This window comes from Hemiscyllium ocellatum, chromosome 37 (assembly GCF_020745735.1).
Source record: "Hemiscyllium ocellatum isolate sHemOce1 chromosome 37, sHemOce1.pat.X.cur, whole genome shotgun sequence".
NCBI lineage: Eukaryota > Metazoa > Chordata > Chondrichthyes > Orectolobiformes > Hemiscylliidae > Hemiscyllium > Hemiscyllium ocellatum.
Window position 1 is genome coordinate 40,802,579 of NC_083437.1, and position 24,559 is coordinate 40,827,137.

At 40.9% G+C, this 24,559-nt stretch overlaps 1 protein-coding gene across 8 annotated transcripts in view; it reads left to right on the forward strand.

The window, feature by feature from the left end:
* The window catches only part of kif1b (kinesin family member 1B), a 219,749-nt gene that overhangs the window by 121,382 nt on the left and 73,808 nt on the right, over nt 1-24,559 (forward strand). For 6 of the 8 annotated variants that reach the window (XM_060852399.1, XM_060852402.1, XM_060852400.1 and 3 more), the window contains 2 exons: nt 16,575-16,677; nt 22,554-22,702. In XM_060852399.1, the coding sequence (XP_060708382.1) occupies nt 16,575-16,677; nt 22,554-22,702 (252 nt within the window). Of the gene's footprint in view, nt 1-3,039; nt 7,593-16,574; nt 16,678-22,553; nt 22,703-24,559 lie in introns of those variants that run through there. The other 2 variants (XM_060852406.1, XM_060852407.1) reach the window with 1 other exon arrangement.

The following is a 24,559-nucleotide window of genomic DNA, read 5'->3' on the forward strand; positions in this document are numbered from 1 at the left end:
AAATAAAACCACCCAAACATCTTGTTGTAAAATGTGAATGACTATTTTATGTGAATTAGTTGAGTTTTACGGCAAAAATTTGGAGGAAGATCAGTGGAGAAAGCAATTTCAAGTTGAACAAAGTAATTAATTGTGGTCATCAGTCAGATAAGAGCATTTCCTTGTGAGGTTAACAAACAGGCTAAGTCATATTTGTAATAATTTGAGACAAACATTTGTTAATTCCTTTTTATAGGGGTCTCTTTTGAATAGCTACTGCATACCTGTAGTTTTCTGAAATAAAAACCGTGCAATGCTGTCCCTGTAGATTTACTTTGGACCTGTGCTTGAGATAAGAAATGAGATAGTAACAGGGTGGTCTCTGGAACTTGACTTCAAATCTAATTGAGTGGATGAGCTCAGTCTCCTGTTTATGTTGCGAGAATCCTTTGGGAACTGAAGAATTCCCAGTGGGCATTGGTCTGCAGCACAAGATTCCCCATAATTTATTTTGAGTTAGTAGCCTCTCTCGGAGAGGCTAATGTTGTTTGTCAAATTTCCTAGACCTCCTATCAGAGTGCAGCACTTACCAATTCCCAAAGGTCCCAGATCTCCAAGAATGCTGTCCATTTGGTCTATATCAATTGTCAACTCATGACAGCTGGACAAGTGCAGGATTGGGCAAGACATTTCTGATCCTTGATCCTTGTTAACATGTAATGGATAGTCAGGTAGGCTGAGACAACTACTAGCAAGTGCCTGGAGTTTGTAGAACTCCAGCCACTCAATTTGGGGTTCTGATATATCGTTTGGGGGATCCACAAGTTTTAGGTTATAGGAGATCTCTTTCTTTCCTTCTGTTATAACTGTATTGGAAAGGTTTCTTTTTAAAAAAAATCTGTCCAGATTATATTGCTGCAAATAGTACTAATTAATTCTGCCGTCTCCAATTATCCTTGCGAAATAGTTTGGAAAGAGGAGGAACCGTCAAGTATAGCTTACATTTGTTGAAGATTGTCAATCACAATCTATTAAGCACTTAAAATGTTGAGCAACATTTTCATTTAAAGTTCTGGAAAAGCTCAGCAGGTCTGGCGGCATGTGTGAAGAGAGGAATGAGATGTAATGTTGCATGTCAAATATTTTTAAAGTGGATTCATTATTTTCAACTAGTGAAATGGATAATAAAAAAAAAATGAATGGGGCTTTAATGTCCTTTTTTGTAAATGTTTGATCTGTTAGGCCAGTGAGATTCCTTTAACATTCACATCAATGATATCTGGTAAATTGCAGTAGTGAGATCAGCCATGATTGTATCGAATGGCGGAGCAGGTTCAAGGGGTTGGGTTGCCTACTCCTGCTCCTAGTTCTTACGATCCCTATTCCCTGCCCATTCCCCTTTGTGTGGTATAATAGCCAGCATTTAAGCCAAATGTGAGTTCTGAATTCAAATTCATAAAAGGAAAGAAGTCAAACTGTTGTCCAATTAAATATCTAAATTTATTTCATCAACTCATTTGATTCTTTGGCAATTTATTTTTACTTTTAAGTATAAGCAGTCAGTACTTGTAAAAAGTTCAATGTACACCTACAGCAACGTGGTTTTTCTCCATCTTGGTTTAAAGGGTAACCTAAAATGCTTGTAAAGTTTCAATAAGTTGTTGCTGTGTTGATTTTTTTTCTCAAATGAATTTAATGGACAGCAAAGATTAGGAATTTGAATGCTACGATTTGTTTAAAGGGCAACAATGGATCCTCAAGTTTACATTTTATCCAGTGACCACTACGCTGCCCAAACTGGCTTCACCCTTTCTATTTCACCTTCAGTTAGTGAACTCTGACTGACTATTTTGAGGTGACAATGTACTGATGCCTTGCTTGTTCCAATACATTAATCTTCTGAATGATTTGAATGTGTGATGTTAATTGTCATCAATTATGTTTGATATTCCAAAGTAGATGATGATAAATATTTATTTAGATGCCATTTTTTTTCCACAAGATTTGAGGGTTGGTAGTATCTCATTCTTGCCCTAATCTGATTCCACCAACCCCCTCAAAATATCCGCAATTCTTCTTGTAAATCCATATTCCTTGAATACTACAACACTGAACCATCAATAGGAAGCCTGGCATAATGTTTGGTTAAATTTGATCAATGAAATAAATCTTTTGAACAAAAATGTCAAGCTCTTGATCAAGTGTCACTTGGTTAAACAATGTTGGTCAATGTCCTCTTACTCCCATTTCAGCAAGGATGAGAAACTACGTTAAAACTTACCTTCACTTTGTTTAGTGTTGAGATGAGTATTGGCTGCTCTGGATTTAACTGCATTTATATGTGCACCTGCATTACTAACCTATCTTAATAACATCCATTCAACCACTGTACCAAACTGGATTCACTACACATTTATCCTGCCATTTTAAATGGGGATTGTAAAGAGGCAATCACTTTTTTGCATGTTTGTAGCATGCGTTGAGTGCAGCTTTGAAATTAGAAAGGGGACTAAAAACAAGTTTGGATTTGTCCATATAAACGAATAAAGGCAGTTTAACATTTTGTTTAAATTAAAATTCTAAATTTTATTTCCTTTTTTGTTTGTCAAAATGATCATCTGCAGAATTGTGGTGCAGAATATGTAAATTTGACTGATTTGTTTCTGCAAATATTTCTGAATGGTGTCACGCGCAGGAAGGTCCACTTGCACACTTCCCTGAGAAGCACGTCAATGGCAGCATAACTGAGCAAGTGTGCGCTGATTAAACCGAGGCTGCTTTCACAGGGTAGACTGTATCGCAGGTGGATGACATTGCGCTGAGTTTGAAAATATTTGCACAAAGTGTTTGAATCTTTTTAGAATTCTGGACCATAATTGTGTGTTTGATTATCTGCCAAAAGCTTATAAGCATGTTCATCTAACTCATCATAGTTCTCCCATTTCCCCATGTTTTGTTCGTGACTTTTGGATTTTTCTTTTTTATTTTTGTTCCATTTGAATTTTGGGTTTAATTTTAATTTTGGTTGTTTTGGGGCATTTTTTGGTTTTTTTTTTAAAGGATGCAGACTCTGATAGTGGGGATGATTCAGACAAGAGATCATGTGAAGAAAGTTGGCGATTGATAACGTCCTTGAGGGAGAAGCTACCTCCCAGCAAGCTGCAAACCATTGTAAAAAAGTGTGGCCTACCCAGCAGTGGGAAAAAACATGAACAGATCAAAGTTTACCAGATTCCCAAACGGCGTAAAATAACCAAAGACCCAAAATGGGTGACCTTTTCAGACCTTAAGATCCAGGCTGTAAAGGAAATCTGTTATGAGGTGGCTCTGAATGATTTCAGGCATACTAGGCAGGAGATTGAGGCACTGGCCATCGTTAAAATGAAGGGACTCTGTGCCACATATGGGAAAAAGGATCCCAATGAGAGAGATTCTTGGCGAGCTGTTGCGAGAGATGTGTGGGACACGGTTGGTGTTGGGGAAGAGAAGATTGAAGATGTGATCCCCACTGTGAAAGCCCCGAGTGATGTGGATGACCTTAAGTGCCATGTGGACAAACTGGAAAACATCTTGCAAGAGGTGAAGAAGCAGAACAACACAAAGGAAGAGGAGATAAAAATTCTTCGCAGTAAAATGTTGCAGATGGAGAAGGTCTTGCCATTGATTGATTCACAAGAGCAGCAAGGGAAGGCTCCCTCTGGCAACGGCAGCAATAACAGCGAAAGTAAAAGCAAACCTGGCTCCGTCAAAGAGGATGACATCAGCAAGGACGAGCGTGTCTCAAAACTGATGATGGAAGATCCGGAATTCCGGCGTGGCCGTTTGCGGTGGATGAGGCTTGAGCAAATCCGACTGAAAAATCTGCAGCAGCAGGAGATTACAAAGCAGCTGCGTAGGCAGAACGGGCCGCACAGATTCATCCCGCCCCAAGACCGCAAGCTGCGGTTCCCTTTTAAAAGCAACCCCAGTCACAGAAACTCCTGGAGCCCTGGGACGCACATCATCATAACGGACGACGAGGCGGTGGAATTTGTCGTCGAAAGGAATTCAAAGGAAACTGGCAGGACTGAGGGAGAAGCCATTGAAAATAATGACCGTGGCCAGCCACGTTCCTGGCGTCCTTATGGGTCAGGCAGAGGGCATAACCCAGGCAACAGACAGCACCACAAGAACGGGCAGCAGCCCCGCTTCCGCAGCAACTCTTTCAGCAATGGTCAGCAGCGTGGTTTGTATCGGCAAACTTCAAACTCCACCGAATCTTTACAATCGTCTGACGGTCGTCAAACGCCAGAGTCCCCAACGTACCATCAGAGACGCAACCATCAGCGGCCATACTACAACAGCGGGTCCCATGAAAACTATTTCTATGGATATGAGTACAATAGAACTGATAGATCGTGCTACAATCACTTCACCACCCCACCGAGAATGCGGCGACAATACTCAGCACCAAATCTTAAAGCACGAGAAACAACGGTGTAGAACCAATCACTGGAATAAGCTCATTTCTTCCCCACCCTCCAAGCCCCCCTCTTCAGAGATCCAGGGTGCTAAAGCTGACATTGTTTGATTAATTCACCTTCCCACATTGTAAAAATCCAAACTGCATCATGGCCAGATTTTAAAAATTCATTTAACAGTTATTGGAAGCTACAATTTATTGTATTTCCATTAATTTTAGTTATCTAATACACTATTTATGAGCCATCTTTGGCGTTAGTGTTTGAAAATTTGCAGCCTAGTTGAAAACATACCAAAAGATTTGAAATTGAGAATTGAAAAATGTCAGTATATCTGCTTTGTTCATTCTAAAGTTAACTATATGACACTGAAGTTTGATTTTTGATTTTCCAATTTCTCTGAAGTTAAGCTGCATATAAAAGTTCAAGTGTGGTAAAGTTAATGACAACGGATGGCCAGAGCAGGTGCAGTTAGCATTTAACATTGATCATGGATCCAAACATTGGCTGAGATGCACGTCATAATTTTATCTGTTAATATATTTTGTGAACCCAATTTGGTCCAAGTGTTAAACTGCCATTTATGATTTTTGGGTGAGTCTCCCTCACCCCACCCCCATTCCCCCATCCTCTTTCCCCCCCCCCCCCCCCCCCATCTTCCCCCTATCCCTCTCTAGACAATTTTATACGTCTGCTTCATTACTGTGCCTATTTAAAAGTTCAAATTGTGTTTCATTTTTTAAATGATAGAAACCCAATGGTATTTTTTTTTTGCTGGGGAAAGCAGTGTAGACCACTGACCAATTTGATGAATTCCTCTAAATCCTAACAAGATGGTGCAGTATTATTATATTTGACGTCTGTATGATATATCCCAACTTATTTAGAATAGTTTCCAATGCTTTTCATTCAGTGGAAGTATCTGTTTGCTAGATTCCTTTAAAAATCTTGCTTAACATTAAGTTAATCCCCACTCTCTGGAGTTGTGACCCTTAGCCATTTTACACAAATGTTTTGCAATTTTAAGTGAGTTAAATTTTTGATTTGAGGTATCTCCAGGGCAAATTGACGAAGAGGAATATTGCATTTCAAAGTTTTTAGGTTTGTTCAATTTGCAGATAAAATATGAACAGTTAGGAACAAATTAGCTTCTATATACGTGGCATGTGTGAATGTCTGTGAATGTGTCTAGGAAGGTTGGGGAGAGACTGACATTAAGGAACTGTAAACTAACAATTGTCCTTTTTCCACTTGCAAGAAGCTCTTAATAGATATTTCACTACTTTATTTTAGCCTAAACTTGCTACAGGTATTATTTATCACTTTCATTTCTTAGGGGAGCCAGTGCTATAATTAAAGTAGTTTCTCCTTTTGATGTGTATCATTTGTGTTAGAAGAATTCAATTAAATATCTAATAGTCTCCGAACTCCATTTGCGTTTTGTATTTTAAACATTTGAAAACTGCACTGTGCCCTGAAATGTTAGACATTTCTATTTGACTAACAAATGCAGGAATTAAATCGTTCCAACGTTATTTACTTCCTCTTATAAATTTTAACCAATTGAATATGCTTCAGTAAAGCTTCGTCCCAAAATACTGGGCAGTGGGAGAAATATTTCAAAATAGAATAATTTCAGAAGTAGCATTTTTAAGATTACTTTCAGAGATTGGTAGTTTGCATGTGAACTTCTTCAATCAGAGTGGTGTATAGCTTGGGATTTTTAAAAATTCATTTTTGCATCCACTTTAATGGCATTGCATTTTTGATAATTATGTTCTTTTGCTTGATTCCTGAAATTAGGATTGTGAACAGTCCAAATGATGGGTACTCTGTAAGGGAAAGGATTTAATCAGTTTTGATTTGGCTTGATTGGAGTGAGGTACAGGGTTGCTTTGTCCACAGTGGAAGTGCCCTCAATTTAATTTAATTTTTTATCAACATATTATAATTTCCTTAATGTTACATATAATTAGATGTTTTCTTAAAAAAAATACACTCCAGCTTCTGCCTCAGTTCATTGAGTTTCAAAAAGTCAAACCTTGAACATTATTCAGCCTTTTACACTCTGGAAGCTTTGAATTATCATTTTAAACCCTAGGGTATCTTTAAAATTTAGTCAAGTTTTATTTTCAATGGAAGTCCAAACCTTTCTCTTGGGAAATTGCTTCTGCATCGTTGGATCTGATTTAAATATTTAACTTCCAAGTAATTGGTTGCTGAGTAATGAATATGAATTTAAATAAGGATCATGATCTACAAATGAATTGTTCTGTCAAAAACCGTTTCTCCGGGGTTTTTGCAATACCTTAGTCAGTGAAGGAAAATGATTACGCGTGGTGTAATGACAATTTCACGATGCATTGATATAAATTGACCAGTTTCTGAAATGTATAATTTTTGATTTTTAGTTTACAAGCATTGCCGAGTGTGCTACATAGTTAGATATTAACCATCTGGGATAGTGCAGTTTCATTTAACTAACCTGTCTAAAAACTTGATGTACTTTGATTCATCTATGCATGTGTATTCTGGTTGTTTGCAAAGACGTTGAATTTTGAAATAAGTCTAAGTGCCGCAGTGCCTCAAACTACACGTTGACCAGTGCCTTTCCAGTATAATGTCTCATTAATCTCACTCACAGGGTATCTTATTTTTTCGCATTACTGTTACTTTTTTCAATATGTCGCTCTTAATGCATTCTACTAATTTTATTTCATTGATTTAGCTGTACTTGAATAACAAATGTTGAAACACACTGCAGAATGACTTTAAGGAAATGGTGCTAGTCTGTTTCTTGAGCTGAAAAAATGGAAGCAAATCACATACAACTCTGGGACACTTTACCTTCCTCTGGATGGTTCACTGTGTGCTTTTAAAATGGATCTCTGTGGACATCTGTAAAATCATTTTTTTTTATCATTGAGCCTCAAGAATTAACTAAGTAAAAGATAACATCCAAACTTGTTTTATGCAAGGCTAGTTTTATAAATTTGTGACTTCCACAACTTTTGGATTTGTAATAACTGTGGTCTGACTGATGTATCTGTATTCAGTTTCACTTTTTTTGCCTTTTCTAGCTGTTGTACTGTATGTCAGTGCCCAGTTCAAATCATCTGAGAAGTTGTAACAGTTTCAGTCAAATAAAGAGCCAAGCCTTCAAGTTTCTGGTGGCTTTTCTCAATAAATCGCCTTCACCCTCACCAGGCATGGTAGAAAATCCCCTCACCCCAACCCCCTGAACTTCATATTAATCTTAGACGTCACACATAAAATAAAGGAGCTGATTTCGGCCATTTAGCCCATCAGGACTGTTCCACCATTCGATCATGGCTGATATGTTTTTCAATCCCATGCTCCTGCCTTCTCCTTGTAACCCCCGATCTCATACTAATCAAGAACCCATCTATCCCTGTCTTAAATACACTCAGTGACTTGGCCTTCACAGCATTTTGCAGTAATGAGTTCCACAGATTCACCACCTTCCAGCTGAAGAAGTTCTTCCTCATCTCAGTTCCTAATGGTCATTCCTTCACTCTGAGACTGTACCCTAGCATGTCTCGTGTCCACTGTATTCAGGTCTTTGAGTATTCTGTAGGGCCTGATGAATAATTAAGAATTAAAAGAAAAACTGCCAATAATGAAAGAATCTAATCTGTGAAGGATTGCCTTTACTTTTGACGACTGATTACATTTGGAAAGTGCTAACCATCAATAAATTTCCAAAAATAATTGTTGTTGATAGTGTTAGAAAAAAATGGTTTGTCACTGTCTTGCCAAATTGACTATCATGCAAGGATTTCCCAGAACTAAAGTTTGCTTTTAACATTCAGGATGCGAAGTTTCTACATTTTTGTCATAAGGTAGTGAATAACTGGATATACGTTTCTTTTACTTTTGGACATGAATTTTTCTAATGTATGATAGACTAGCTGTGCTCCTGGGTTCTGGGAAAGTGGTCAAGTCAAGAAATTACTGTGTAAATTGGGGAGGCAGTGATCTAGTGGTATTTTCCTGAGACCCGGGTAATGTTCTGTTGAATCCTGCCACGGCAAATGGTGGAATTTGAATTCAATAAATATCTGGAATTCTGAGTCTAAATGATGACCGTGAATCCATTGTTGGGAAAGTCCATCTGGTTCATTAATGTCCCTTTAGGGGAAGGAAACTACCTGGTCTGGCATACATGTGACTGCAGACCCACAGCAATGTGATTGACTCTTGACTGTTTTATTGGCGTTTAAGGATGGGCAGTACCTGATGGCCGAGCCAGCAACAACATCATCCAATGAATGAATAAAAAAAAGGAATGATGGAGAACCACGCAGCTGTGTTCTTACTCTGGTTCAATCTTCAGATTATCCAAATTGGCTTCTACCTATTATTTGAGTTTCATCTTGAATGGAATCGAATTGAAATACAAATTAGGAGTGCAACAGCGCTGAAATGGCTCCAGTCAAAATTATTGTTGTGACTTTGGCCTTGGAGTAATAATTGTTTAGATTGCCGTTATGTCTGTATTAAGGTATTATTTGGAAATCTTCTTTAAGTTTACTGATTTTCTTGGAGCAGACAGTGAGTTGTTTTGGCTGAACAGTTCATCTCCAGACAATTTAAGGATCCCACAAATGAAGTAAAGTTTTCACAGACTGAAGTGAGGAAATAGTTTGCTTTTTTGTCAGTATTCAAAGGCCATGGCATCCAATCTCATATGGGAAAATTAACTGCTCAAATCAAGAGTAAAATTTTAAGTTGTCGAAATGCTAAATATCTTTCTAAAGAAGCAATAAATTTGAAACTTGTCCCTATTCAGTAGGATATCTGAACCATATAGTGTGAGGCATTTTGATAGTATTTAAAAAAACAAGTTTTCTTTTTACTACTTTTTAAATTGCAGCAAAATAATAAAAAAGAAAATACCAAGTGTGGGTTACTCTGAAATTCTGCTTGTATCTGGAAATGAGCAAAACAAGGAGTGAGCTTGCATCAAATTCTCCATCCCAAAAAATATTAACTAGCCTTGTAGCAAACTGTTTAAGTTCTGGTGTAGTCAGGTAGAACTGGAATTATTACAAGCATTTTAAATTGTAGTTTTCCAACATTTACAATATTCCACTGTAGAGTTTCCATTTTATTGTAATGATAGTACTGGTACCCTAAATGGCAATATTTAAACACTCCCATCTTATAATAATTCTTATAAATACAGAAATTAAATAACCTACATGTGGCAAATGAAGTTCAAAGCAGATAAATTGAAGTAGTAATTTGGTAGGAGCATACAGTGGTCACTTAACATTTGGATGGTTCAAGTCCATGTGAGGGAAAGGAACACTGTGATATCTGACTCTAAATCCTAAAAGTGCACCACGGTTTAACATAACCATAAAGAATGCAAATCTCATTCTCGAGTTTCATTTCCAATGGAATAGAATTGAAATAAGAATCAGGAGCCGGAGGAGGCCGTTCAGCCCCTCGAGCCTGCTCCACCATTTAATATGATCATGGCTGATCTCATTTTTAACCTTAACTCCCCTTTCCTGCCCATCTTCCATAACCCTTCAGCTAATTAAAAATCTATTTATCTCCTCCTCAAATATATTCAGTGTCCAAGTATGCACCGTGATATAGGGTCATGAATTCCTCAGATTCATGATCCTGTGAGAAGTAATTTCTTCTCGTCTCGGCTTTAAATCTGCCAGCCCTTACCTAAAGCTATGATCTCTCATTCTAGAAAACCCCACGTGAGGAAACATTCTCTCGACACCTACTTTGCCAATCCCCATTCGCACCATATATACTCAATTAAATGTCTTCTCATTCTTATAAACTCAAGTAAATGCTTAAACTGCTCAATCCTCTAAACCCCTCATTTCTGGAATCAATCTCGCAAACCTCCTCTGAACTGCCTTAAGTGAAGGGGCGTTGCACTGGGCCTGTATGGGACATTGATTAGACTAGACTCACAGTACTGTGTGTAGTTCTGATCATTGTCATACAAAGAATATAGTCGTAGAGAAGTATAGCACGGAAACAGACCCTTTGGTCTCCACCTCATTTATGATCACATATCCTAAATTAATCTAGTCCCATTTGTCAGCGTTTTACCCATATCCCTCTCAACCCTTCCTTTTCATGGCCCCATCCAAGTCTTTTTTTAAGTGTTGTCATTGTACCAGCTTCCTCTGGCAGCTCATTTGATACATGCACCACCTTTTGTGTGAAAATGTTGCCCTTTAGGTCCTTTTAAAATTTTTCCCTTCTCACCCTGAACCTATGTCCTCTAGTTCTGCCACTCTTTCCACCCCCCCCACCCCCAAAAAAAATCCAGGGAAAAGACATTGTCTATTTACCCTATACATGCCCCCATGATTTTGTAAACCTCTGTAAGGTCTCCCATCAGCCTCCGACTCTGGAGAAGTTTACAAAGATTACACCAAAAATGCCATAGGTATATGTATCAAGAGAAGATTGACAAACTGGGTCTATTTCTCCTGAAAGCAAAAAGGCGGAGGTGAAACTTACTTCAAAATCTCTCGGTTCTGACAGAGTGAATGCAGAGAGCATCTTTCCTTTCACAGGGAAGAGCAGAATTAGAAATCATGAATATGAGACAGTCAACAGGAACTCCAATGGGGAATTCAGAAGAAGTTTTGTTACCCAGTGACTGGTGAAAATGAGTAATCCACAGCCTGAGGAAGTGGGTGAAGTGAACAAGATGGTTGATGTGTTTAAGTGGCTAATTACAAGCAAATGGCTGCAATACTAGATTAGATGAGGAAAGAGTGGAATGTAATCACTGGAATGGGCTTATAGGGCCAAATGGCCTTGTTTGTGCCGAATATCTTGTGTAATCCTATGGTAAAATGGTATATTATAGTGTTGCAGCATTCACACGAGCTTGGCTAACATACGGACGTGGTCACCATGACGCTTGTTACTTCCCTGAGAGTGTTGGTTTCTGCAGAATGCTACCTCAGCAGGACAGATTAGACTTGTCCCTGGGCCGGTCCGTCTCCTGGGCGTTTGCGGTTCCGCGACCTCATTGACCTCTGGTTCGAGCTGGGGATAGACTGCAGCCCTGACAAACACAGAAACAAATAAGACAAACAAAAGCCAGACGGGCGAAACAGCAGGGCCCCTGTGAATTTTCCACAATCTGTGAATTTAAAAGTGAGAATTTCATAGCGCACTCTCCTGTCTGGCAGGAACAGCTGCTGGTCTGTCTTTCCTCTGGCTGGATCAGGCACATGGCTGCTCTTCCAGTTGGATCATGTGTCTGCCTAAACGGGTACAATTTGGGAACTCACCGGCCCGCTGCCCGAGCAGGGTAAGCCAGCTCCGTGCCGAAATGCCGCTGCACTAGATTATAATCGTGGCTACTTCCCCCACCAGACGTCCAGCCCTTTGTAGATCTGCCCCGTTGGGACAGAGCTAGCCGGCAGGTCCAAATTGGGCACAATTTAAAATGTCAGGTTCGTTTACCCTGCCGAGAGATACAACACCAAACTGTCGGAGAATTGAGCCCAATTGAACAGAGACCATACAAGGCAGATCGGGTGATATTGACAAGCTGTTTATTACAAGCAATATCGCTGGCAGAGAGATTAACTGACATAGAACTGACGGTCTGTGCATGTAGACCAAGGGTTCTCTTTCCCCAAGCAGTGGGCACAGGCAGTTTTATAGGGGTACAGTCACATGGTGTGATTTACAGTACAATCAAGATTAAAACACAATCCGTGGGAGGACAATTAGCCGTTCAATAGCAGCAATCAGTCCGTGATTGAGTTGGGAGATTCTGATCCTCTGTGAGAGTCGGTGCTAATGTTTCCCCAACTGGCATCAATGGGTTTCCATTGTGGTTAGTCCAGAAGTGAGGGACCATGGTGCTTTTCAGTCTGAGCACCCTTTGCGGAGTTTGTGTGTGTGAGGAGTGAGGCTGCTCTGAGGGCTTTAGGAGCACTTGTGCTTACTGAGGGATAGGAAGTCTGTTGTCAGGCTGTCTCAGGAAGTGTACTCCCCAGTTTGGATGTGGCTCAAGTCATCTCCTGTTTGCTGCCTCGTGTCTTAGTTAGCCTGTTTGGTCAAGGCTGAGGCACTCTGGGTGGTTTCCTTGTGGCTTAGGCTGACCTGGTTCCTTATGCTCTTTGTGACCATGCTGTGGGTGGACAGGGATGCATACAGAACTGGCTCAAAGGGAGAAGACAGAGGGTGGTGGTGGGGGTATGTTTTCAGTCTGGAGGCCTGTGGCCAGTGGAGTGCCACGAGGATTGGTGCTGGGTCCACTGCTTTTCGTTATTTATACGGATGAGAGTATAAGAAGTACAGTTAGTAAGTTTGTAGATGACACCAAAATTGGAGGTGTAGTGGACAGCGAAGAGGGTTACCTCAGATTACAACAGGATCTGGACCAGATGGGCCAATGAGCTGAGAAGTGGCAGATGGAGTTTAATTTAGATAAATGCGAGGTGCTGCATTTTGGGAAAGTAAATCTTAGCAGGACTTGTACACTTAATAGTAAGGTCCTAGGGAGTGTTGCTGAGCAGTGACCCTGGAGTACAGGTTCATATATCCTAGAAAGTAGAGTTGCAGGTAGATAGGATAGTGAAGAAGGTGTTTGGTATGCCTTCCTTTATTGATCAGAATATTGAGTACAGGACATGGGTTAGATCACTTTTGGAATATTGCGTGCAGTTCTGGTCTCCTTCCTATCGGAAGGATGTTGTGAAACTTGAAAGGGTTCAGGAAAGATTTACAAGGATGTTGCCAGGTTTGGAGGATTTGAGCTACAGGGAGAGGGTGAATAGGATGGGGCTGTTTTCCCTGGAGCATTGGAAGCTGAGGGGTGACCTTATAGAGGTTTACAAAATCATGAGGGGCATGGATAAGATAAATAGACAAAGTCTCTTCCCTGGGATGGGGGAGTCCAGAACTAGTGTGTGTAGGTTTAAGGTGAGAGGGGAAAGATATGAAAGAGACCTAAGGGGCAATCTTTTCATGTAGAGGGTGGTACATGTATGGAATGAGCTGCCAGAGGATGTGGTGGAGGCTGGTACAGTTGCAACATTTAAAAGACATCTGGATGGGTATATGAATAGGAAGGGTTTGGAGGGATATGGGCCAAGTGCTGGCAGGTGGGACTAGATTGTGTTAGGATATCTGGTCGGCATGGACGGGTTGGAGTGAAGGGTCTGTTTCCATGCTGTACTTTTTTATGACTCTTATGACTACCTGCATTGACTGCCTGCAGATTGTGTGCATTTTTTGAGCAAAATAGAATGTATGTGCAAATATCATTCTGCAAATACAAATTCACCCCATAGACTAATATGTGTGCGCGTGTGAGTATGTGGACTGTGTGTGTGTGTGTGGTCCAGTGGGGTCACCTGTAGTGTGACATAAACTCAAGGTCCTGGTTGACGCCATCCCCATGAGTACCAAACTTGGCTATCAGCCTCTGCCCGGCCACTTTGTGTTGTTTCCTGTCCCAAAGTCCACCTGGGAGGATGGTCACCCAAAGGTCCGAGGCCAAGTGGCCCAGACTGCTGAAATGTACCCAACTGGGAGGGAACACCCCTGCCTGGTGACTGTTGCACAGTGTCCATTTATCCGTTGTCATAGCATCTACCATGACTCAAGGCATCCTTGCCTGCCGCATGTGAGATAGACAACATTGGTCGAGTTACATGAGTACCCGCCACGTACATTGTGGGGTATGAGTCTGGCGCAGGCAGGTGGGAATAGTTTTAGTTTGGGATTATGGTTGGTATGGACTGAGGGTCTGTCTCTATGCTGTACGAGTCTAAGCTGTTCTACCAAACAGCTATTTTGTGTATTTGTACCATCTTCTTTGTTTGTTTGACTCACAGTATGTCTAATTTAGCTTGCATTTCTTGAGTTGAACTGTGCTTGGCACAGGTAATGGGTTTTAGGAAGGAAACTGGAAATTGAATTTGGAGTTGGGGAGGAAGTAGTTGATGAAACTGTTGCTGGAGGCAGGCCATGTTACAAAGGTGCTGCTTTTACCAATGGATTCATCGTCGGTTTTGAAGCTAAGTTCCAAGTTGAAAAGCTTGGTGAAATTTCACCGAATGGATCAGCAGGTGCCTGAGTCGAGGAGAGGGGCATGATGTGAGCGTTTTAATTGGGGCTCCAGATAATAACTCTGATCTCTGAGTTGTTCGGAGGGAGGATATTCTGATACATCAGTGTTGAGATATTGAATGCGCAGTCTGAGAGTGCAAAAGTATTCATGAGGTTTAGAGAAGTTGAACTGGTTAGCATCTGCATACGTGGAGGCTGACTGGCTGGAGTACTTTGAGTAGTTTTTGTACCCTTGTGTAAGGAAAGATATTATTTCATTGGAAGTGGTTCACCAGAATGATCCCCTGTATGATGGGTTTGTCTTATGAGCAAAGGTTTAACAGGTTGGGTCTCTACTCACTGGAATTTACAAGAATGAGGGGATCTTTATTGAAACAGGATTCTTAAGGGTTTTGACAGGCTAAATGCTGAGATGTTTCCTCATGGGGGAGTCTAGGACTAGAGGGCAAAGTCTCAGAATGAAAGGGGAGCCAAATTAAGAATGAAATGAGGAGAAAGTCGTTCTCTGAGGGTTGAAAGTCTCTGCAACTCTTTGCCATAGAGAGCTGAGGGATAAGATACTGCTATATATTTAAGGCTGAGAGATTCTTCTACAGTCAGAGAATTGAGGGTGTGGAGAAAGCAAAGTGGTCACGAGGAATGTCCGATCATGTTGAATGATCCTGTTCTTATTTCTCATCGTCTTATGGAGCCAATACTTACAGGGTCTAGCAGAGCTAAGAGTGTGCTGGAAATAAGATTTCATCATACGGACATCAGAGTTAAAACACTGGAACTTCGGGAATAAAGTGAACTCTTTAAGCCTGTGATTTTATGACTGTGTCTTATGTATTTTAAAAAAAACACAATTGCCATCTCTGAATGACTGCTTGCTAGATGATGTCTGGTAAATAGAACATTGTCACAAGGTAACGTTTGAAGGTAATCTGCTTTCTTCTCCCTTGGGTATGAGCTTTGATTCTCTATGTGTGGAATGTGAACATAATGAGAAGAGTTGTTGCAGTTTCTTTTTAACCAGTAGTAAGCCTGTTAAAATCAGTCCATCAAATTAATTGAACAGCTAATTGTGTCAATATCAGAAGTTCTTTCCAAGAAAAGTACATTTGCATTTTGAAAACCAGAACATTGAAATGACCTCCAATTTGAAACAGATACAATTCTCTAATACCTAATTACATTTATCCTTGTCAGTGAGCTATTGTAACATTTAAAATGCAAAACTACTAAAATTACCATAGTCTGTAATTAACTCTGCAAGTTAATTAATGCGATAAAGCTACAGTGGAAATTAGCTTTCGTTTTCACTAACCCTGAGTATGATCCAAAACTTCTGGTGCCTCAGTTGCTAATAGTAATGCAGCTTAATAACACAGCCATTCCCTTTTATCATTGAGAGGATGCTGATATTCAAAACTCATACTACTGTGACTGTAAATGGGTTGGTTATCATTGATTACACCACATCCACCTTTTAATTTCCTTTGAGAATTTTAAGGAGAAATGTATTCATCTGAGTGATTCATAGTCATAACTGTGCTAACCTATGCTGTATTTATTTTTCAGTTAACCTCTTGTATCTTATTGCAGTTTTGCTTCGAGGGGCTATGTTGAATTAACCTTCCACTCTTGGAATTCCCTTTGGGCATTTCTTTATGAAGTCTAAACCCAGAAATGAGGGAGGAACCCACCGTTTTATAGATATTGATAATGTTAAAAACTATAAATTTAATCAAGCATTTCTGATTCAATTTTTCATGCTTTATATGCATCTAATTGCACTGAAAGAAAAATTAGGATCCTGTATTCTCAACTCTTAGCTCAGTCTTTTCAAGATTAACTGAAAGAAAACATCTACTTTAAAGTGCAAATCAAATCTTGGCTTTTGCAGCAAGATATGTTATTCATGTATCAAATGCAATGACCTGTGACCTTTCGAACCCCTGCCACCACAAAGTCTTTGACTTATGGAGCCTTGTTGGCCCTCTGCACTTGTCCTTTCTTCTACACGTCTTCTGTCTTTATTGCCAGGACTATGAAAGTAAGCTCGAAGCTTTACAGAAACAAGTGGAAACCCGTTCACTCGCTGCAGAAACAACCGAGGAAGAGGAGGAGGAGGAGGAGGAGGAAGAAGGTGACGTATTTTGGTTGACCATGATTTCTTCACAGTGCCACTCTTACGTCATCAGGAAGATCTCCGATTAAAGCATGAAAGGATTTAAATGAATCCAGGTCCCTGTTAATCTATTGGGATCCACTTCAAAATGTGACCTAGCAGTTGGTGATAAAATATGACCACTATACACTTGTTTGACATCTTCAACAAAGCAAGATAAAAGGACTCACTTAAAAATGGAAGAGGAGGGTGGAGCAGGAAATGAAGGGGAGTGTCACTGTTGATTTAAGATGTTTGATTATATCACTCTCCTGTGTTCTTGGTTTGCACTCATTCTTTTTCTGTTCTGAGAATATCTTGGTGAATTTTATCAGTACTATATCATGGAGGTCTTTGGTCTTTCAATTAAACTTTACGCAGAGGCACTTCTGCCTCACAGCACCAGTGACCCAGATTCGATTCCACCTTTGGGCAACTGTCCATGTAGAATTTGCAGATCCTGCCTGCGTCTGCATGGGTTTCCTCCCACAGTCCAAATAAACAAGGTCTTTTCCCTGGGGTGGGCAAATCCAGAACTAGAGCACATAAGTTTAGGGCGAGAGGGGAAAGATTTAAAAGGGATCTAAGGGGCAACTTTTTCATGCAGAAGGTGGTCATGTATGGAAGTGGTGGAGGCTGGTACAATTACATAATTTAAAGGCATCTGGGTGGGTACATGAGTAGGAAGAGTTTGGAGGGATATGGGCCAGGTGTTGGCAGGTGGGACTAGATTTATTTGGGATAGTTGGTCAGAATGGATGAGTTGGACCAAAGGATTTGTTTCCATGCTGGAACTCTGTGACTGTATGTGTAAGTTAGGTGGATTAGCCATGGGAAATGCAGAGTTACAGGGATAGGGTGGGAGTGGGTGGGGTGCTCTTTAACGGGCCCGAGTAAACTCAATGGGCTGAATGGCCTACGTCCACACTGTAGTGATTCTATGACGCTAGTCTTTTAAATGACTAGCCAAAGTTCAGAGCACTTGAGCAATACACTAATGGACTTAGTCTTGTCAATTTTCTCTTCAGTCATTCAGTAGAACGTTAGCCAAGTTTCAAAGATGGTGAGATCCTGTTGAGTGAGATAGGTGGCACGTTGTTCAGCCTGGTCAGTCTGAAGGATGGATAGCAATCACTGCCTTGCTGCTTTTGCGCGAATTGTTCAGTGGACTTTTTTATTCCTCAAAAGATCTGGCATCATCTTACCCAAATCTGCAATACGTGTTCAAGAAGGCAAATTGAATTTTGGCCTTTAATGCGAGGGGTGTGGAGTTTATAAAGAGGGAAGTCATGTTACATTAGTAGAGGGAGTTAGTGAGGCTGCACTTGGAGTTCTCTGCAGTTTTGGTCCCCGTATTTGAGAGGACATACTGGCATTGGAGGCTGGTCAAACGATATTTTCTGGATTGATTCCTGGGTTGAAAGGGACTGACTTATCAAGAATGAATAAAAAGTTAGGTCTTGGTTTATTCAGAGTTTTGAAGATGGAGAGATGATCTTATTGACACATGCATGATTCTGAGGGATCTTGACAAGATAGATGTTTCCACCACTGGGGGAGTCTTGAACTCTGGTTATAGCTTTGAAGAAGTGGAACTCATTTAAAGTTGATATTTCTTCTCCCAGGTGGTAGTCCATATCTTGAATTCTCTATCCCAGAGTGTTGTGGGATTTAAAGAGGAAATAGACTTTTGAGATTTCCAGGAGTTGAAGGTTACGTTGAGCTGGCATGAAAGAGGAATTGAGGCCTGGGGAAGACCAGCCATGAGCTTGTTGAATGGTGGGGCAGTCCAGAGGGGCCAGAAAGCCTACTCCTATTCCTTGAGTTCATTTGTGCCAAAGGCTTTTTGACCAGAGATAGCACTGATGTTCTATCCAGTAGTCAGGTGCAGCAACAGTATAGTGTTACTAAACCTGTTCATGCTATCTCTCAGATGGTGAAATCTTCTACACACTCCTGTATTGCTGGAGGATGTTGAAGTGCAGTGCCAATCTCTGAAAACTGTATGCAATTGTTCCCTGACTCCTCGAAATATTTGCGCATACTCCAGGGGGTGAGGTGTGGTCCGTGATATATCGTTAGATGCACTGAACTAATACCCTCTTTATCCTTTCCAACATTGGATAAGGGCATTCCTTTTTGGCATGCTGCTCCTGTTTCTTAATAATGCATTTGTTTCTCGAAGTAGTCATCAAGATATGCACAGTTTGAACAAAATTGACATTTGAGGTTCAATGTGCCACAATTTTGCTTTGCAATTGGAAGCAATGCAGTTGCAGAACGCTGCAACTCAAAAGGACTTGGCTGGTATTTGTATTTGAAACTGAGAAAGCTTGCACATAGCAGCTAATCAGGAAGGTGAATGGAATGTTAGCCCTTATTACAAGGCGGTTGAAGTATAAAACTAGGGAGGTATTACCACAACTGGATCATGTGCTGTTGAGACCATGTCAAGAGGACAATGAGTAGTTTGATCCCCTTATTTAAGGAAAGTGGAGGCAGTTTAGAGAGGGCTCAAGAGGATGATCTCTGGTATGGATGGCCAGATGTGCAAAGATTAAACAGGTTCAGACTCTACGTGCAGAATGTGGTGATCTCATTGAAACCTGTAGGATTTTCAAAGGGCTTGACAGGATGCTCCCCTCATGGAAGAGTCTGGGATCAGAGAACATAGTCTCAGAACAAACATGTGGGGATGGAGGGGTGCAATTTAACACGCAAGATGAGAGGAATTTCTTCTTTTGAGAGATGAGTGCCTTTGGAACTCCTTGCCACGGAGAGCTGTGGGGGCAAAGACCTTATGTATATTTAAAGCTGAGATAGATTCTTGACCATGAGGGAAATCGAGGATTATGGGGAAGGGGCAGGAAAGTGGACATGGGGAATGTTGGGTCAGCTTTTGAGTGGCAGGGCAGGCTCAATGGTCTATTCCTGTTCCTATTTCTTATGGTCTTGTGGAATAAGGTATAGGTTTGGTATTGCACATTGAGAGTTGAGGAGGGGTGTGAGCAAAGTGCTTAAGGGCTATAGAATTATGAGGAAAGGCCGGGGGTGCAATACTTGGTGCCTTTCTAAAACCCTTTGAATCAATCAGGGACAGGAAAAGGTGAGTTTAGCCCTTCTATTGGGAGGTCACTAAATGGCATCATCTCACTGCTGTAAGTATATCCCCAGTTGTGTTGTTCCCATGCTGTAAGTGCAAGCTGCCCAGGAAAAATAGCTTCAGTATGGACTGGGAACATAGTGGGTTGGCTGTTGGTCCACAAAGGGTATCTCTAAGACTTGTCTCTCTCTCTCCTTCACTGCTGCTGTCCCCTCCCCTTCACAAAGATGCCAGGAATCCCCTCTTTCCCCTCCTTTTTGAGGGGCCTGTCTTCATTACAGACAGCCTGTGACATTAATGGAGGAAGCTGCAATTGGCTACAATGGAAGAACAGCTGGTTCTTATAAAGTCAAATGGTCGTGGAGATTGTGTCTCAGCACCCTCCCTCCATAAAGAGGAGAGGCCTTCTCACTGGGCAGTTAATTGCCTGTTGATCATGCAAGAGGCTTTCCACATACAGCTGGATTGACCCCAGTTTTTCAACCAGTGGACAGAGTTCCCACGATAGCTTTGAATCTCTGCCCCAAATGTCTTATCAAGAACTTATTTTCTATAGAATAGTGAAACCTCTTTTTTTAAAAGAAAAAGTTCCATTGGATTGAAGAGAAAAAATATCATTGACCATGGAGTTCCTTCTTACTACAAATTTTATAAATTGTTGACATGTGATTGTCTAAATTGTTAACAGGATTTAAATGTTTTCCTTTTGCAAAAGTTCTGTTGGGGTTAAGAGAGAAAAAAAACATTGACCATGAAGTTCATGCCTACTAAATATTAAATGAGTTATTGATATGTGATTGCAAAAGTTGTTAGCAGGATTTAAGTGTTTTCCCTTTGGACTTGTCTTACTGATGATCTGACTGGTTTCTCTCCATTTTAAGCTGTGATTTAGAGCATGGTTCAGCTTTGCACGTTCTCCTGTAAAGGCTTGTAACACCATTCCAACCAGAATTTCTGGACCCTGTTGAATCTTCATGCTTCAAATATCCAGAACTATCCAACACAGTCCAGGGTAGGGAGCACCTCCGGTTGGAGCTGGCCTGGGAGTCACTACCCTGGAGAAGAAACTGATATGAAAAAAAAAACTATTTTATTCTTGTCACTGGCAGTCTGAGTCACACTTAGATCAGGTGATAGAGGCTGGTGGTGGAGGGTTGTTTTTCAGACTGGAGGCCTGTGACCAGTTGTGTGCTGCAAAGATCAATGCTAGGATCACTGTTTTTTGTCATTTATCCAAATGATTTGGCTGTGAATATCGGAGGAGAGGTTGGTAAGTTTTCAGATGACACTAAAATAGATGGGGCAGTGGACCGTGAAGAAGATTGTTTCAGAATACAATGGCACCTTGATCAAATGGGCAGATGGGCCAAGGAGTGACACATGGGATTTAATTTAGATAAATGTGAGATGTTGCATTTTAGTAAGGCACGTTAGGGCAGGACATATGCGCTTTGATGGTGAGTGTTACAAAGTGACCTAGGGATTCAGATTCATGATTCCTTGAAGTAGATAGATTGGTGAAAGATTGGTATATTTGTTTTTTGATCAGTTCATTGAGTATAGGTGTTGGGATGGCATGTTGTGGCTGTACGGGACATTAGTTAGGCCACTTTCGGAATACTGCATTCAGTTCTGGTCACCCTTCTATAGGAAAGATGTAAATCTTGTTTGGGTGTGGGAAAAGATTTACAAGGATGTTGCCAGGGTTGGAGGGTTTGAGCTATAGGGAGAGGCTGAATAGGCTGGGGCTGTTTTCCCTGGAGCGTTGGAGGCTGAAGGGGGTGACCTTATAGAGGTTTATAAAATCATGAGGGACATGGAGAGGGTGAACAGTCAAGGTCTTTTTCCCCAGGGAAGGGAGTCCAAAAGAAGAGGGCATAATTTTAAGGTGAGAGGGGAAAGATTTAAAAGGGACCTAAGGGGTAATTTTTTCATACAGAGGATGGTGCGTGTATGGAATAAGCTGCCAGTGGAAGTGGTGGAGGCTCGTAAAATTACAACATTTAAAAACATCTGGATGGGTATATGAATAGGAAGGTCTTAAAGGAATATGGGTCAAATGTTGGCAAATGGGATGAGATTAAATTAAAATATCATCTGGTTGGTTTGGTCAAGTTGGATCAAAGGATCTGTTTCTGTGCTGTATGACTCTGACTCTATCTGCTATTTTTGTGTTAATGTAATCTTCATGATGTAAATTTCTGACCAATTTTTAGAAGAAATATAATTTCCTAGGCAAAGTGAGCAGGTTTGGTTTTGATATTAAATAAAAGTTAGACCAGGGACTCTGGGGCTGCTCTTTTGTTGGAGAGATATGACTGATGGTGGTTTAGCCTGAGGGTCACCACACCTCCAGCGAGAAGGAGAGTTCTTCAAGGTAACCTCAGCAAGTGCAGGAATTCGACCCACACTGTTGGCATCACTCCACATCACAAAGCAGCCATCCAGCCAAATGAGCTAACCAACTAAATAGAGGCTTTGGTTAATAAAGAAATTACATTGGTGCTGGTGAGAGGAGGTGGTTGGGTTAAAGGCCTTGCTCTCAGATAATCCAATCAACCTGCATGCTCTTGGGTGTATGCCAGAAAACAAGAGTTTTATTGAAAAGCCATCTGGAACCATTTTAAAGGGGTTACCATCAATGATACAGTCAGAAAAGTAAAGCTGAAATGTTTGAATGGTTTCCAGTACCTGGCCATGAGTGACCATTGATAGGTTTCTGTTCTTCTCTGAATCTTGTTTTCCTCTGTAGTGCCATGGACCCAACGTGATTATGAGCTGGCAGAGTGGGCATTCAGGAAATGGAAGTATCACCAGTTTACATCTTTGCGTGACCTACTCTGGGGGAATGCCGTCTATCTAAAGGAGGCTAATGCTATTAGTGTTGAGTTGAAGAAAAAGGTACTGCATGGCACTAATGTGTAGTGCTCAATAACATAATTCCCTGATTAACTTTTTAGTGTCTATTTGTGAATTTTCCTTATGTCTTTGGTTAACTTAAATCCATTCTAAACTGAAATCTATTGTTGACTGCTGAGGAATACTGGGAGAAAGCGAGGACTGCAGACCCTGGAGATCAGAGTCAAAAAGTGTGGTGCTTGAAAAGCACAGCTGGACCAGGTAGCATCCGAGGAGCAGGAGAGTTGACACTTCAAGCAATGGAATAGTGAGGGGTAAGAGAATAGGCAACAATCTAATTGTAAAGGTGGAGTAGGTTGAAACGGCTATATGATATACTTCAGCTCCAATGTCCAATGCTACAGTGCAATATAACTATCACGTGTAGCATACACCAAACCTTAAAGACAATCTTTCCACAGTCTCTTACAAATTAACACATTAATTTTGCACTATGGATTAATATTCAAGGCACACATTAAGAAGAGTCATTTGACCCACTCGCTTCTGACAGATTTGTAAAAGAGTGTTTTGTCTCAAAAAAGTGAAAAATTGAGGTTTATTTCTCAGCAAAGAGCCTAAGCTGTAAATATTTGTTCCTTAGGCATATTTGTCAATCCTCTATAACTGGTGACTAATTAATGTTGATTTGTCTGAAATGATCCTCCCATCTCTACCCCACAGCACGGACATCAATATAGAATTGAAAAGGAACATCAGCAATTCTTTCCTGAAACCAGCTTTCAGAGCAGCGCTCATTTGCAAACAATGTCTGGGTTTTTCGGAAGAGTACATTCCAGACTAGAATAGCACAAGCCCAGCACATTTCAGCAGCAGTCACAGGCTGTAGGCCAGTATTCCTGAGCACGAGCATAAGCCCTTCCCATTGACTCTTCTGCTGCTCAGGAATACTGGCCTACAGCCTGTGACTGCTGCTGAAATGTGCTGGGCTTGTGCTATTCTAGTCTGGAATGTACTCTTCCGAAAAACCCAGACATTGTTTGCAAATGAGCGCTGCTCTGAAAGCTGGTTTCAGGAAAGAATTGCTGACGTTCCTTTTCAATTCTATATTGATGTCCGTGCTGTGGGGTAGAGATGGGAGGATCATTTCAGACAAATCAACATTAATTAGTCACCAGTTATAGAGGATTGACAAATATGCCTAAGGAACAAATATTTACAGCTTAGGCTCTTTGCTGAGAAATAAACCTCAATTTTTCACTTTTTTTTTGAGTGAGTGGCACAGTGGTTAGCACCGCTGCCTCAGTGCCAGAGACCAGGGTTCAAATCCCGCCTCTGGCAAATGTCTGTGTGGAGTTTGCACATTCTCCCCGTGTCTGCGTGGGTTTCCTCTGGGTGCTCCAGTTTCCTCCCACAGTCTAAAGATGTGCAGGTTAGGTGAATTGGCCATGCTAAATTGCCCATAGTGTTAGGTGGAGGGGTAAATGTAGGGGAATGGGTCTGGGTGGGTTGCTCTTCGGAGGGTCAGTGTGGACCTGTTGGGCCGAAGGGCCTGTTTCCACACTGTAAGTAATCTAATCTAATCTAATCTGTCAGAAGAGAGTTGGGTCAAATGACTCTTCCTAATGTGTGGCTTGAATATTAATCCATAGTGTAAAATTAATAAGTGTTAATTTGGAAAAGACTGTGGAAAGATTGTCTTTAAGGTTTGGTGTGTGCTTCATGCGATAGTTATATTGCACTATAGCATTAGACATTGTAGCTGAAGTATATCATATAGCCGTTTCAACCTACTCCACTTTTCAATTAGATTGTTGCCTATTCTGTCTTACCCCTCACTATTCTATCGGTGTCCACACATCTATTGACCTCTACCTTGACCATGCATTGAGCATTCAC